Source organism: Hemicordylus capensis, chromosome 3 (assembly GCF_027244095.1).
Source record: "Hemicordylus capensis ecotype Gifberg chromosome 3, rHemCap1.1.pri, whole genome shotgun sequence".
Lineage (NCBI taxonomy): Eukaryota > Metazoa > Chordata > Lepidosauria > Squamata > Cordylidae > Hemicordylus > Hemicordylus capensis.
Genome location: NC_069659.1, coordinates 207,711,739 through 207,725,297, shown reverse-complemented (window position 1 = coordinate 207,725,297; position 13,559 = coordinate 207,711,739). Strand labels below are relative to the sequence as shown.

General features: G+C 44.9%; 1 protein-coding gene across 3 annotated transcripts in view; it reads left to right on the top strand.

Moving 5' to 3' along the window:
* The window catches only part of POLR3A (RNA polymerase III subunit A), an 82,435-nt gene that overhangs the window by 10,187 nt on the left and 58,689 nt on the right, over positions 1–13,559 (top strand). For all 3 annotated transcript variants that reach the window (XM_053307541.1, XM_053307542.1, XM_053307543.1), the window contains exons 3-7: positions 1,972–2,109; positions 6,067–6,238; positions 9,200–9,354; positions 12,400–12,639; positions 13,319–13,481. In XM_053307541.1, coding sequence (XP_053163516.1) covers positions 1,972–2,109; positions 6,067–6,238; positions 9,200–9,354; positions 12,400–12,639; positions 13,319–13,481 — 868 coding nt within the window. The remainder of the gene's footprint in view (positions 1–1,971; positions 2,110–6,066; positions 6,239–9,199; positions 9,355–12,399; positions 12,640–13,318; positions 13,482–13,559) is intronic.

Sequence of the window (13,559 nt, the reverse complement as noted above, 5' to 3'; positions counted from 1 at the left end):
GACAGGCCTCCTTAGATGACCTTAACATGCAGTGGGGATCATGCAGAAGAAGGCACTCTTTAAGATAACTCAGACCTAAGGCGTTCAGAGCTTGAAAAGTAATAACCAGCTCTTTGTATTTTGCCCGGAAACTTATCGGCACCAAGTGTAACTGTTTCAGAACAGGCATAATATGGTCTCTCCGGTTTGCCTCAGAGACCAATCTGGCTGCTGTATTCTGAACTAACTGAAGTTTCCGTACTACATACAAAGGCAGCCCCACATAGAGCACATTGCGATATTCAAGCTGGGAGGTTACCGGCTGATGCACAACTGTTTTGAGGTAATCTTCTTCAAGGAATGAGCGCAGCTGTCGAATCAGCTGAAGCTTATAGAAAGCACTCCTGGCCATGGTCTCCACCTGAGATTCCAGGGAGAGGCCTGGGTCCAGGAGTACTCCCAAGCTGCGCACCTGATCCTTCTGCGGGAGTGCAACCCCATCCAGCACAGGAAGATCTAACTCACCCCTCAGATTTGAAGCCCCACAATGAGCACCTCCATCTAGCTTGGATTCAGCTCCAATTTGTTATCCCTCATTCAGCCCATTACTGCCTGTAGGCAGGCATTTAGAGAATGAGTGCCATTTCCTGAAGATGAAAAGGAGTAGATTTGGGTGTCATCGGCATACTGATAACACCCAGCACCAAATCTCCTGATGACCTCACCCAGCGGTTTCATGTAGATATTAAAAAGCTTTGGTGAAAAAAATGGAGCCCTGGGGGACTTGATATAACAGCTCCCTTTTTGAGGAGCAACTGTCACCAAGCTCCACCATCTGGAATCTACTCGAGAGGTAGGAGCAGAACCACTGAAAAACAGTGCCCCATATTCCCAACTCCCCTGGGTGATCCAGAAGGATACCATGGTTGATGGTATCAAACACTGCCGAGAGATCCAGAAGAACCAGCAGAGTCACACTCCCTCTGTCTATTCCACGGTAAAGGTCATCCATCAGACCGACCAAGGCTGTCTCAACCCCATAGCCAGCCCTAAAGTCAGTGTGAAATGGGTCTAGATAATCAGTTTCCTCCAAGACTGCCTGGAGCTGGTCGGCCACCACCCTACCTTGCTCAATCAAGGGAGATTGGAGATTGGCCTGTAACTATCCATCGCTAAGGGGTTCAGGGAAGGCTTCTTTAGAAGTGGCCTAACCATTGCCTCCTTCAGACAAAGTGGCACCCTACCCTCCCTCAGCGATGTATTTATGATATTAACTAGACCACCTCCAACAATCTCTCTACTAGATAAGAGCAGCCAAGTTTGGCAAGGATCCAGAGAACAGGTGGTAGGCCTCACCGCCCCAAGCAGCTTGTCCACTTCCTCAGGAGTCCCATATTGAAACTGATCCAATCTAATACTGCAAGAGGGATTACTGGGCATCTCCTCCATAGAACTTGCAGAAGTAGTGGAGTCCAAGTCAGCCCGAATACAGGAGATCTTATTCGCAAAGAACCCATCAAAAGCATCACAGCAGAATGACCGGGGATGGATTTGAGGTAGAAGGAGCAGAAACCAAACCAAAGGAGCAGAAACTCCTCACAATCCGGGATGGCTCCATTGAGTGCGAACCTGTAATCGCAATGCGTACAGACCAAAATCTCTTTTTCGCTGCATGCACCGCCACTGATATAATGTAATATATAGATAGATTTGCATTGTTTTTTTCATTTCCCTGCGTACTACTCAGCTCTTAGTACTTTACTATTAATATTTTGCTTCCATGACTGGTTACACTAAACTCTGGGATTATCCATGTTCTATTGAATCCCACAAACAATACAAAGGGGAATAGTGTCATAAATTGCCCATGCCTGAAATCTTTTCTGTACTTCCAGCTAACTTGGGCTTTCAGCTTAGTCTAGTAGCAGCTTGACAAATTGTCGTGATTTCTCATCTTTTTATTTTTATTACTTTTGAATCTTTGTTCCCAAGGGTACAAGTGAAAAGGACCGTCCATGTGAAACTTGTGGAAAAAACCTGGCAGAGTGTTTGGGACATTATGGCTATATCGACCTGGAGTTGCCTTGTTTCCATGTGGGATACTTCAAAGCTGTGATAGGCATTTTGCAGGTAAAATTGCATTTAATGTTGAAGACAGAAAAAACGAGGTGAGGGAAAAGAGTCTTTCACATGACATGTGTCCATAAGAAAGACCATGCTGGATCAGGCCCAAGGTCTATCTAGTCCACCATCCTGTTTCACACAGTAGCCCAACAGATGCCTCTGAGAACCCCACAGGCAAGAGGTGAGGGCATGCTCTCTCTCTTGCTGTTGCTCCCCTGCAAGTGATATTCAGAGGCTTCTTGCCGCTGAGGCTGAAGGTGGCCCACAGCCACCAGACTAGTAGCCATTGATAGACTTGTCTTCCATGAGTTTGTCCAAGCCCCTTTTAAACCTATCCAAGTTAATAGCCATCACCACATCCCATGGCAGAGAATTCCATAGATTAATTATGTGCTGTGTGGAAAGGTACTTCCTTTTGTTGGTCCTAAATTTCCTAGGCTTTCATGTGATGACCCCGGTTCTAGTGTTGTGAGAGGGAGAAAAAAAAACTTCTCTCTCTACTCCATGCATAATTTTATACACGTCCATCATGTCTCCCCGTAGTCGCCTCTTTTTCAAACTAAAAAGCCCCAGATCCTCATAAGGAAGGTGCTCCAGGCCCCTGATCATCTTGGTTGGCCTCTTCTGAACCTTTTCCAATTCTACAATGTTCTCCTTAAGATACAGTGACCAGAACTGTATGCAGTACACCAAATGTGGCTGCACCATAGAGTTGTATAAGGGCATTATAATATTAGCATTTTTATTTTCAGTCCCCTTCCTAACAATCCCTAGCATGGAATTGGCGTTTTTCATAGCTGCCGCGCACTTAGTCGACACTTTCAATAAACTATCCACCACGACCCCAAGATCTCTCTCCTGGTCAGTCACAGACAGTTCAGACCCCATCAGTGCATATGTGAAGTTGGTTGGGTTTTTTGTCCAAATGTGCATCACGTTACACTTGCCAACATTTAACTGCATTTGCCATTTTGTTGCCCACTCACCCAGTTTGGAGAGATCCTTTTGGAGCTCCTCACAATTTGTTTTGGATTTTACTACCCTAAATAGTTTGTCATCTGCAAATCTGGCCACTTTGCTCTTACCCCAACTAGATCATTTATGAATCAATTAAAAAACAGTACTGATTTCCAGGGGTCCCCACTTCCTACTTCCCTCCATTGTGAAAACTGTCGCTTTATTCCTACCCTCTGTTTCCTGTCCTTCAACCAGTTAGCAATCCACATAAGGAAATGGTGCAAACCAAACTAAGTCTGTTGCCACATACATATGAGTGTTTGAGGAACACTTCATTAATTTTGTACTCATAAAACACCAGTCTAGATTGGTTTTGTAAAATATTTTAAGCACAGAACAGTATACTTTGCATAAAATAATCTTACAAATAATAATGCTTAGCATCGATGTACTCCTATTGAGCCCAAGGCTCTGTGAATTGACTCAGAAATTAGACTCACTGCATAGAATGGAAGTTTCTCTCAGGTAAGAGAGAGATCCAAGAGGACCAACAGAGTCACACTTCCTCTGTCCATTGCCAATTGGAGATCATCCATCAGGCCGACCAAGGCAGTCTCCACCCCATAGCCCGCTCAAAAGCCAGTTTGAAATGGGTCCAGATAATCAGTTTCCTCCAGGACCACCTGGAGCTGAGAAGTCACCACCCTCTCAGTTACCTTGCCCAGCCATGGGAGATTGGAAACAGGCCTATAATTGCTTAACTCTGAGGGATCTAACGCAGGCTTCTTTAGAAGAGGTCTAATAATTGCCTCAAGACAAGGAGGCATCCTGCCCTCCCTCAGAGAAGCATTTATGATTTCTACCAGGCCGCCTACAACAGTCTCCCTGCTAGTTCAAACAAGCCATGTTGGACAAGGGTCAAGAGGACAAGTGGTAGGCCTCACTGCTCCAAGCAGCTTGTTCACATCATCAAGAGTCACAAACTGAAATTGATCCAGTCGAATCGTATAAGAGAAGTTGTCGGACACCTCCAGTTCAGACATCAAATTAATTGTGGAGTCTCCATCTAAGTCGGCCCAAATCAGAGAGATTTTGTCTGTGAAAAATTCATTAAACACACCACAGCAGGTAACTGATGCTTCCAAATTCTGGTTCAAGGGAAAGGGGGCAGATACTAGTCCCCTCACAACCCTGAACAGCTCCGCCGGACGTGAACTTGCAGAGGCAATACAGGCAGAAAATAACCGCTTCTTTGCCGCACATATCGCCTGAGCATAGATCTTTTAATGTGCTCCATGTCGCAATCTGTCGGATTCGAGTCGAGTTTTTCTCCACTTGTGCTCCAGTCGCCTACCTTGCCACTTCAGCCCCTGTAGATCTTCCATAAGCCAAGGGGCCAATTTTGAAGCAAGTTGGAGGGGACGCTTAGGAGCAATCGTGTCTACTGCCCTGGTGAGCAAGTTGTTCCAGTTCTCAACCAGGGCATGAACAGGATCACCAGCAGAGCCAACATTAAATTCCTCCAAGGCTTCTTGGAATCCTACCGGATCCAGTAACCTCTTCAGGCGGACCATCCTAATAGGCCCCTTGCCCCTGCAAAAGTGGAAAGCGGTTGTAAGTTCAACCTTAACCAGATGGTGGTCCGTCCATGACAACGGGGAGATCATAGGAGTCCCCACCCACGAACACCACCCTGATCAGAATTAAAGACCAAATCAAGTGTGTGACCTGCAATATGCGTCGATCCAGAGACCGCTTGGGATAGGCCCATAGTCGTCATGGCCACTATGAACTCCTGAGCTGCCCCAGACAAATTGGTCCCAAAATGAACATTGAAGTCCCCCAGCACCAAAAGTCTGTGAGAATGCAATGCAAGTTCCGCGACCAAGTCTGTGAGCTCAGTAAGGGATTCCGTTGGGCAGCGGGGCGATCGGTACACCAACAGAAGTCTCAATCTATCCCTGGTCCCCAAACTCAAGTACACACATTCAATATGGTCTGATACCCTGGTAAGGGAGATGTTATCCTTATAGACCATAGCCACTCCACCTCCCCGCCCACGTCCCCTCACCTGCTCCTCTACAGAATATCCTGGAGGAAGAAACTGGGACCAAACTGGGCCACTAGCCTCCCCCAACCAAGTCTCAGTAATACACATCAGGTCGGCCCCTTCATCCATGATCAAATCATGGATGAGTTCAGATTTATTTTGGACCAACCTGGCATTGCAGAGGAGCAAGGTAAGGTTATGTGGGATGTTGGCAGTGCTCCCCGAGGTCAAAGAGCTGGCAGAACAGCCGGAAAGAGGAACAGCTATTAGATTTCTGACCATCCTTCCCCTGGAATAGCCTGCTGACCTGCCAACTTTTCTTCATATTCCCCACCACCACCGGAATAGCTGTCCCACATTCAACGAAGGCACTCCCTGCCTCCCCATCTGCAGACAAACCCACACACATTGCAACTTCAACCCAACCTCAGCACAACTTAAAACTGATTAAACAGAAGCCCCACTATTGAATGCCTCCCTCTATACAAATGGTTGGACAAAGTGTCCAGCCCTCACCCTCGTTTCTCCCCTGAAGTGGCTCCCCCAAAGGGGCGACCCCCTTTGGTGTCGCCCCTTTGGTGGCGACCCCGCCGCCACTGGCAGTCTTCCTATATAGGCTGAGCAGCAAACTCAGCAGGTGGAACCAGGAAGAACTGCCCGGTCACCCTTAAAGCCCCAGTCCTGCAAAGCCTCTCCACAAGCAGTCCTGCGGGTAGGCAGATGGCAACCAGGGAGGGCAAAAGAGAAGAGGTAGCCAGGCAGGCACCCCAGTCTCACACCCTGGGGAAGATGGTATCCTCTTCTCCCCCTCTCCAGCAGGCTTCTGCCAGCAGGTATTAACCTCTTCTTGCCCAGATAACGTTCCAAACCCAAACAACCATATAATACTAAATGTTCTTTAAATATGCATCAAACCTCATCACACTAATTTGACATATTTTCTGTTTCTGTTTAAGATGATTTGCAAGACTTGTTGCCGTATCATGCTGACCTTTGAAGAACGTAAACAATTTCTGGATTATCTGAAGAGACCTGGCTTGACCTACCTCCAGAAACGAGGCTTGAAAAAAAAAGTCTCTGAAAAGTGCAGGAAAAAAAACACTTGCCCATATTGTGGGGCTTTTAATGGTGAGTGCAGGAACCTGCCCTCGGGTTCTTGAGCCCTCACTGCCCCAGCTTGTTTGTACCGCCCTTGGGTTCTTGAGTTTATTCTTGCTCATTTTGAGTAATGAACAGTGAACAAGCATAGAATTGGACTGAGTATGACTCCCGCAACTACAAAAAGAGAAGCTTTGTACAATTATTTAAAGGCACTATATGAAAATAACAGCCTAATCCCATTCAGTGTTAAGTGTGCTGAAATCCATTGAACTCGATGAAACTAACTGCATAGGTGCAAACTGTAATTTGCACCAATTTCAGTGTGAACAAGTACTCATCTAACTGTATGGCATGATTGTCCAGGATAGTTGATTGAAATTGAATAAATCAAAACGTAGAAGTGCATTCAGTACAATATTGTTGTTGGAATATATGCATTTAAGTCAGTAAGATCTGCACGATTTTGGATCAGAAGATCAGTATTGATATAGTAGAGCATAATCTGAACTAATTTTTGAATAGATGCACCATAAGCCTGAAAACGTTCTGAACTTTGTGTGTATAGCACAATCTGTGAAAAGCCCGTGGTAGAAAAACCTTTTAAAACTGCGGAGTTAAAAATTTCCCCTTTATTTACCATTTCAATTTTGTGTTGTTCGAACAAGCCAACTGAGCTCTATATAGCAACTTGTTCCATTTCAATAAAGTGAAATGTTACATATTTTATGGACTATAAGACTCACTTTTTTCCTCAAAAAATATCCGCCCAAATTCAGGTGCATCTTATACGTTTTAACAGTTTAATATGTTAAAACTCTGAAAAACTGGATTAAAATTAAGGTGCATCTTATAGTCCGTAGCGTCTTAAAGTCCGTAAAATACGGTACTACTGCTGGTCTGGAGGTTCTGCATTGAAAGCCTGTTAAGGCTTTTAACTATAACTCATTAGTGCCAGCAACTGTTTTTTGTTTAGTTTGATGAATAAGGTCCACTTACTGGTTTCTTGATTGTTTACGTCTTGGAATAAGGCCAGATTTAGTTCAAATAGATTTTACCATGTTCTAAATTAGTGTTTTATAGAAAATACTCAATGTGAAATCTGTAAAGGAGAAAAAGGTCTTAGGTTTCCATTTTTGTCAGTTTTACATCTAGACAAGGGCTGAGTAGCCCTGTTGATCTGTTTGGGTTGCAAGTTCAGCCAAATAGAGTGGTGGATTTGGAGATGAGCAAGTTGGATTAACGTAATGAATGTACTAGATTATTTTAGACAAGGTATTAATATTCAGTTGCACTTCCTTATTTTAAAAAAGGAAATTATCATAATTTGTAAATCACTTTTCGCCCATTGTGGAGCTCAAGGTGCCATACTCAGGTTTCCCAGGTGATCTCCTCCTCTAGGCACAGAGCAGACCTAGAATGCTTCGCTTCAGCAGAGTGGCTGCATCATGTGTCCTCAGATCACACCCGGAGACCAAACCATAGAGTGGTTGTGAGGATGCTTTGGGAGCTATGAATTATAAAGCACTCTGAATTTAAAAGGGCCGTAGGAGTGTATAGCAGAGTTGAATCATATTCTCAGCTTGCTAATAACAATAAGGGGGTTATACAGGAAGTGGCAGCTGTGCTCTGGTTGTCGCACAAGGGCATCACAGTTACTTTGATATCCGCCTCCAACAATATAGTGCAACTGGAAATGTTGCTTTCTGGATAGCTGCAGCGGTGATGCTTTCAAATGCCACCTTTCTCCTCACCCCACAGTGCTCCGAGGAAGAAAGCAATGTCATGACGTTCCATTCTTTCCCCGAGGCATTTGCTGGAGAAAAAAATGTCTGCCCTCATAATTTATTTATTTATACATTTTATATCCTGCTCTTCCTCCAAAGAGCCCAGAGCGGTGTACTACATACTTAGGTTTCTCCTCACAACAACCCTGTGAAGTAGGTTAGGCTAAGAGGGAAGTGACTGGCCCAGAGTCACCCAGCTAATTTTATGGCTGAATGGGGATTTTAACTCGGTTCTCCCCGGTCCTAGTCCAGCACTCTAACCACTACACCACGCTGGCTCTCTTTTATAATTATAGGAAGCAGCTATTTTTTTCACAGTAGTGCACTGGACAGTAATTAAAAAGGGCCATTGCTCAGCAGTAGAGAACATGCCTTTGTATGCAGAAGTTTCTGTGTTCAGTCATCAGTTTAAAAGAAGGGGGATCTGAGGAGAGTTCAGAAAGGTGTTGGCAAGTGGCATTGGAGATACAGTCCCAGTTGGAGTAGAGAGTACTGAGGTTGGTAGACTTGAAGGCAAGGCCGCTGTGAAATTAAGCCGATCTTGTGGTAGTGGGTGATAATCGTCCCCTTGGTTAAGCAGGGTTTGCTTGGGTTTGCATTTGGATGGGTGACTACACGTGAGCTCTCTCTGCTGTAAGATGTCCCCTCTTACAGTGGTAGGGCATCTGTTTTGCATGCAGAAGACCCGAGGTTCAATCTCTGACATCTTAGCAAGGGCTCAGAAAGTACCTTTCTGAAATCTTGGGAGAGCTGCCTCCAGTCAGTATAGACAATACTGCACTGGCCGGACTCCGCATATGGCAGTTTCCTATGTTTATACAGCTCTTGACGTTTCCCTGTATGATGTCTTACTGTTTTTGTTATGGAGGCTTGCCATGTGATCACCCTGAACTTTTTTTTTTGCCTTATACTTTTTATTCAATTTTCACAACACAAAAGAACAAACACGTGATCACCCTGAACTTTTAACTTGCTTGCCTGACATTGAAGTGGTTGTATTTGCTTACTTTCTGTTTTATGAAGTACATTGTTATGACAAAACAATTTTGATCTGAATGTTTGGCTTCTCCTGTCAGTGTATTTTTTTGTTATACGTCCTGTACTATTCTCCACTCCTGGCCACCTTTTTAATAATTTTGCCCATAATGAGCAAAACTGGAGCGTAGACCAATGTAAACTTGCATACAAATTTATCTTATTGTAGGTACTGTGAAGAAGTGTGGTTTACTGAAGATAATCCATGAGAAATATAAGACCACTAAGAAGATTGTGGATCTTGTTGTGTCTAACTTCATACAGTCCTTTGACACTGCCATAGAACATAACAAAGAAATTGAATCCTTGCTAGGAAAAGCCCAGGTGAATGAGAAAGCTGTCAAGTTTTGTATTTGTTCAATCTTATTTTCCTTTAGAAATATTTCAGTTGTGGAGGTCATGCTTTGCATGCAGAAGATCCCAGGTTCGGACATCTCCAGGCTGGGCTGGGAAAAGCCCCTGTCTGAAACCCTGGAGAGTCACTGTCAGTCAGTGTAGACAAATACTAGTTTAGATGGATCAATGATTTGATTTGATATAAAGCAGCATCTCGTGTTCATATGAGACACATTAAACCAGGATTTTATAGGTGAAATGCATTGAATTTCACTGCAATATCAGTCCTATTTTAAATGGTACAGCTGTGACTGTGAGGCTTATGAAGTAGCATCGTCCACCTGCCCAGTCTAATGATTGTTTATTAGCCATTATCAGGAGTCAGGAAAATTATAGTACAGCTGCCAAGTGTATGGCTCATATGTGAGAGCCTAGGTTAAACACATCTCTAGTTAAGAGAACTTTGGAAGTGGAATGGGAAAGATGTCTGCATGTGATCATGGAGAACTTGGTTTAAAATGATCAGAGTTGACATTAGAGGGCAGTATGAATCATTGGAAGGAGACACCTTATAATTTCTGTCATCCAAAGGGCTCGATAGCAACTCTTTGCCATATGTATGGAATATGTATGTATGTATGTATTTATTTATTTTAACATGCTTCTATACTACCCAAAACTCACGTCTCTGGGCGGTTTACAACAAACTAACAAAAAGTTAAAACAGTAGTTAAAACAAAATAAATGATATAGTAAAAGTTAAAACATTACAACAAGTTAAATTTTCAAGCAACATCTTAAAACGATGTTAAAGCTATTAAAACAATATTTAATTAAAAGCCTGGGTGAAGAGGTGCATCTTTAAAGACCTTTAAAAAGTTGTCAGAGATGGGGAGGCTCTTATTTCAGCAGGGGGCGCATTCCAAAGCTCTGGGGCAGCAGCAGAGAAGGCCCATCCCCGAGTAGCCACCAGACAAGCTGGCAACTGCAGACGGACCTCTCCTGATGATCTCAATGGGTGGTGGGGAATGATGGGTGTTGTTAAAAAGCCAAATAGTTTTGCAAGGGAAGGAACATAGGAGTCCATGAAAAAGTATACTTCCTGCTGAAGAAAGCTAGGCTTCAAGCTTGTGCATCTTCTGGCAGCTGTCTGCATTTCCATCAAGTGGTCTGGGACTGTAATGGCTCCGTGCATTTAGGTGCCTGAGGCAAGGTGGAAAGTGCTATCCTGCCCGCTGGGCCAGAGCCCAATGCCACCTTCCCTCTTCCTCTCACTTCCCTCTCCCTTGCATTCTCACTGCCGTTACTATAGCAACTTCAGGCACCCAGGGTCCACCTGTCCTGGCTGCCAGGACAAAGGACCATCTCATTCAGTCACCCCGCTGTCCATCATTCATTGCCGCTTGTTTCCCCAGCACTGCATTTAGCTGCTTAGTCACCTCCATTCAAGCATCCCACAGAACAGTTCTTTCCTTGGAGCTCTCTAAGGAGCTCCCTTCCCGCAACAGGAAATAAAACAGAAGCACAGGGAAGTGTGGTGCTGAGGAGATAGCGGCAGTGAGCAATGGATGAGTGAGTGAGTGAGCTGGTCACTGCTGCTGGCAGTGCCATACATCTGACCAGGTGAAACTGGATGCAGCTGCAGCGGACAGGCGGAGTGTGATCCAGGAGGGGGAGACCAGCTAGAGGGAAGAGGGGCAGTATCAGTGGGTTTCAGCCCAGGGGGCAGGGCTGACAAATCAAAAGCACAAGGAAGGAGCAGCAGCAAGAGACCAGCCTCAGGTAGATGGGGTGCTGCCCATGGCGGTGGCAGGGTCCCTGCACTACTCAACCTGAGGCTAGTACCTCAGCTTGCCTCCCGGGAAAGCTGACCTGAGCACTTTGAATGCCTATGCACGTCTTAATAAATACCTACAAACTGATAGTTTATAGCAGGGGTGCACAACTCAAAACCAACTGTGCCTTGGGCCAAAAACCAACTGTGCCTTGGCGTGCACGGGTCAAGGTCAACTTTAAAGTTTAAAATTAATTAAAATTAATAAGATAATTAATTGAAATGATTAAGACTATTAATATAAAACTTATCTTTTAATTTAAATATTTAATGGGGTGGGTGGGCTCGTTTTTGCCCCCCTCCCCGGCAGCTCCAACCCCCTTTACATTGGCAACTCTGCCACCACTCCGCCATCATCTGGGCAGCCTCCCCAGGCAGAGGGATTGCCACGGGGCTATGTGGACTCTCCAACCCTCCATGGTCAACTGGGCGGGCGGCAGGACCAGTGGACAAGCGGTGTGCTGGTGTGGGGACACCACTCACCTCACCCCCAGTTCCCAAACCCCTCTGTTTCTGTTGGGGGCTGCTGTGGAGGTGGAGGCACCGCTCACCTCTCCCTGGTTCAAAAAGCCCCTCTGCCTCCATTGGGGCCAGGAGCTTCCTGGGAATGAAGGTGTATGTGCATCCTGATGGTGGCACAAGGTGCTTGCATGTCCTCATTCCAAGGAGGCTCCCAGCCCCGATGGAGGCAGGGGCTTGGGAGCCAGGGCAAAGCAAGCAGCATGCTGCCTCGCCACTGTTCCTGCCACCCAGCCTCATTACTTCAGGCTGGAGATGAAGTGGCACAGGAACGGAGGATGCTACAAAAAGAGGAGGGGGAAACGGCATGGGAAGCAGCACTGTAGAAATGTAGAGGGTGTGGGTGAGGGGAAAGCAATTTAAGTGCTGAGTGGGGCTACCCAGTGCTGTTTCTCTGTTGCAAAGACACTGAAGGTCTAATAACATCCTGAAAGCACCTACCCTGCTTTTGGCATAAGCATGTGTATACACGTACGCCTACAGTCATTCTATAATGTCTGACTAAGGGTGTTGTGATCCCAAGTATTTGCGTCCCTGAAATGCTGGCATAACATTTTGCTTTTCCTCTTTTCCTTAAGCTGTCAGATAAACGAGTGGGTAGAAGCATATATTAAATGAACGTCCAAAATGGGATTTCCTGTCCTCTGGTGTTTACATTCACGTTCTGTTGAATTTTGTAGGAGAACTTGAATCCGTTAGTGGTGTTGAATCTTTTAAAGAGAATTCCTGCAGAAGATATTCCTCTGCTTTTGATGAACCCTGAATCAGGCAAGCCTTCTGACTTGATCTTGACACGACTCTTGGTTCCCCCGCTGTGCATCAGACCCTCTGTGGTGAGTGACTTAAAATCTGGCACCAATGAGGACGACTTGACAATGAAGCTGACAGAAATAATTTTCCTCAATGACGTGATCAAAAAGGTGAGCTTTATTTACATATGTTTATAGGCAATCTAGATCATGCTCTGTTTCTTCAGGGTAGAGTACTTTTCACTTGGCATCCTGAATAAGAATGCTGTTATGCTTTTTTGCCTACTTTCCTTAAGGAAAGTAAGCTTCTGAGATCCCCTGGCATTCTCTCGGTCTGTCTGTCTGTCTGTGTCAGTCCCCCACTACTAACTTCACAATGCCTTGACCGAGATGAACCAAATTGAGTACAGTTGTAGGGACACATCAGCAGTGCAGTTTGTGATGTCATCCACCCCAATTCAAGATGATGGATGCATGAACATTTGAGGCGCAAGTAGGTTAAGGTATGAATGGCCTGATTTGAATCAAATTTCCTACAGCTGTTGGGACACATAGGGATACCTCAACAACTTAGTTTGTGACAATGTCATCCACCCCAATTCAAGATGGTAGATGGGCAGACGTTTGAGGCAGAAGTTGGTAATTATCAATTAAGATTATAGTGAAAGTAAAGTAGGGAGATTAGTTCTTATCAGAACTTCTTGTTGTTTTGTTTTAGATATTTGTGAGATGTCTTGACCAAAGTCCTGTATGAGCACTTGCATCTTGTTCTTGCTGAATGGTCTCAGAAAATGTGACTCTTGCCTGTGCTAAAATGTATTATTTTGAATTTGCTTATTTTTGTGGTCAGCATAGAATATCGGGAGCCAAAACCCAGATGATAATGGAGGACTGGGATTTCCTGCAATTGCAGTGTGCCTTATACATTAACAGTGAACTCTCTGGCATTCCTCTGAACATGGCACCCAAGAAGTGGACAAGAGGCTTTGTTCAAAGACTGAAGGGCAAGCAGGGTAGGCATCTCAACATAATCTCTGTCTGCCTTAGCTTGAACATGTGTAGCTGCCTTAGTCAGACTATTGGTCCATCTA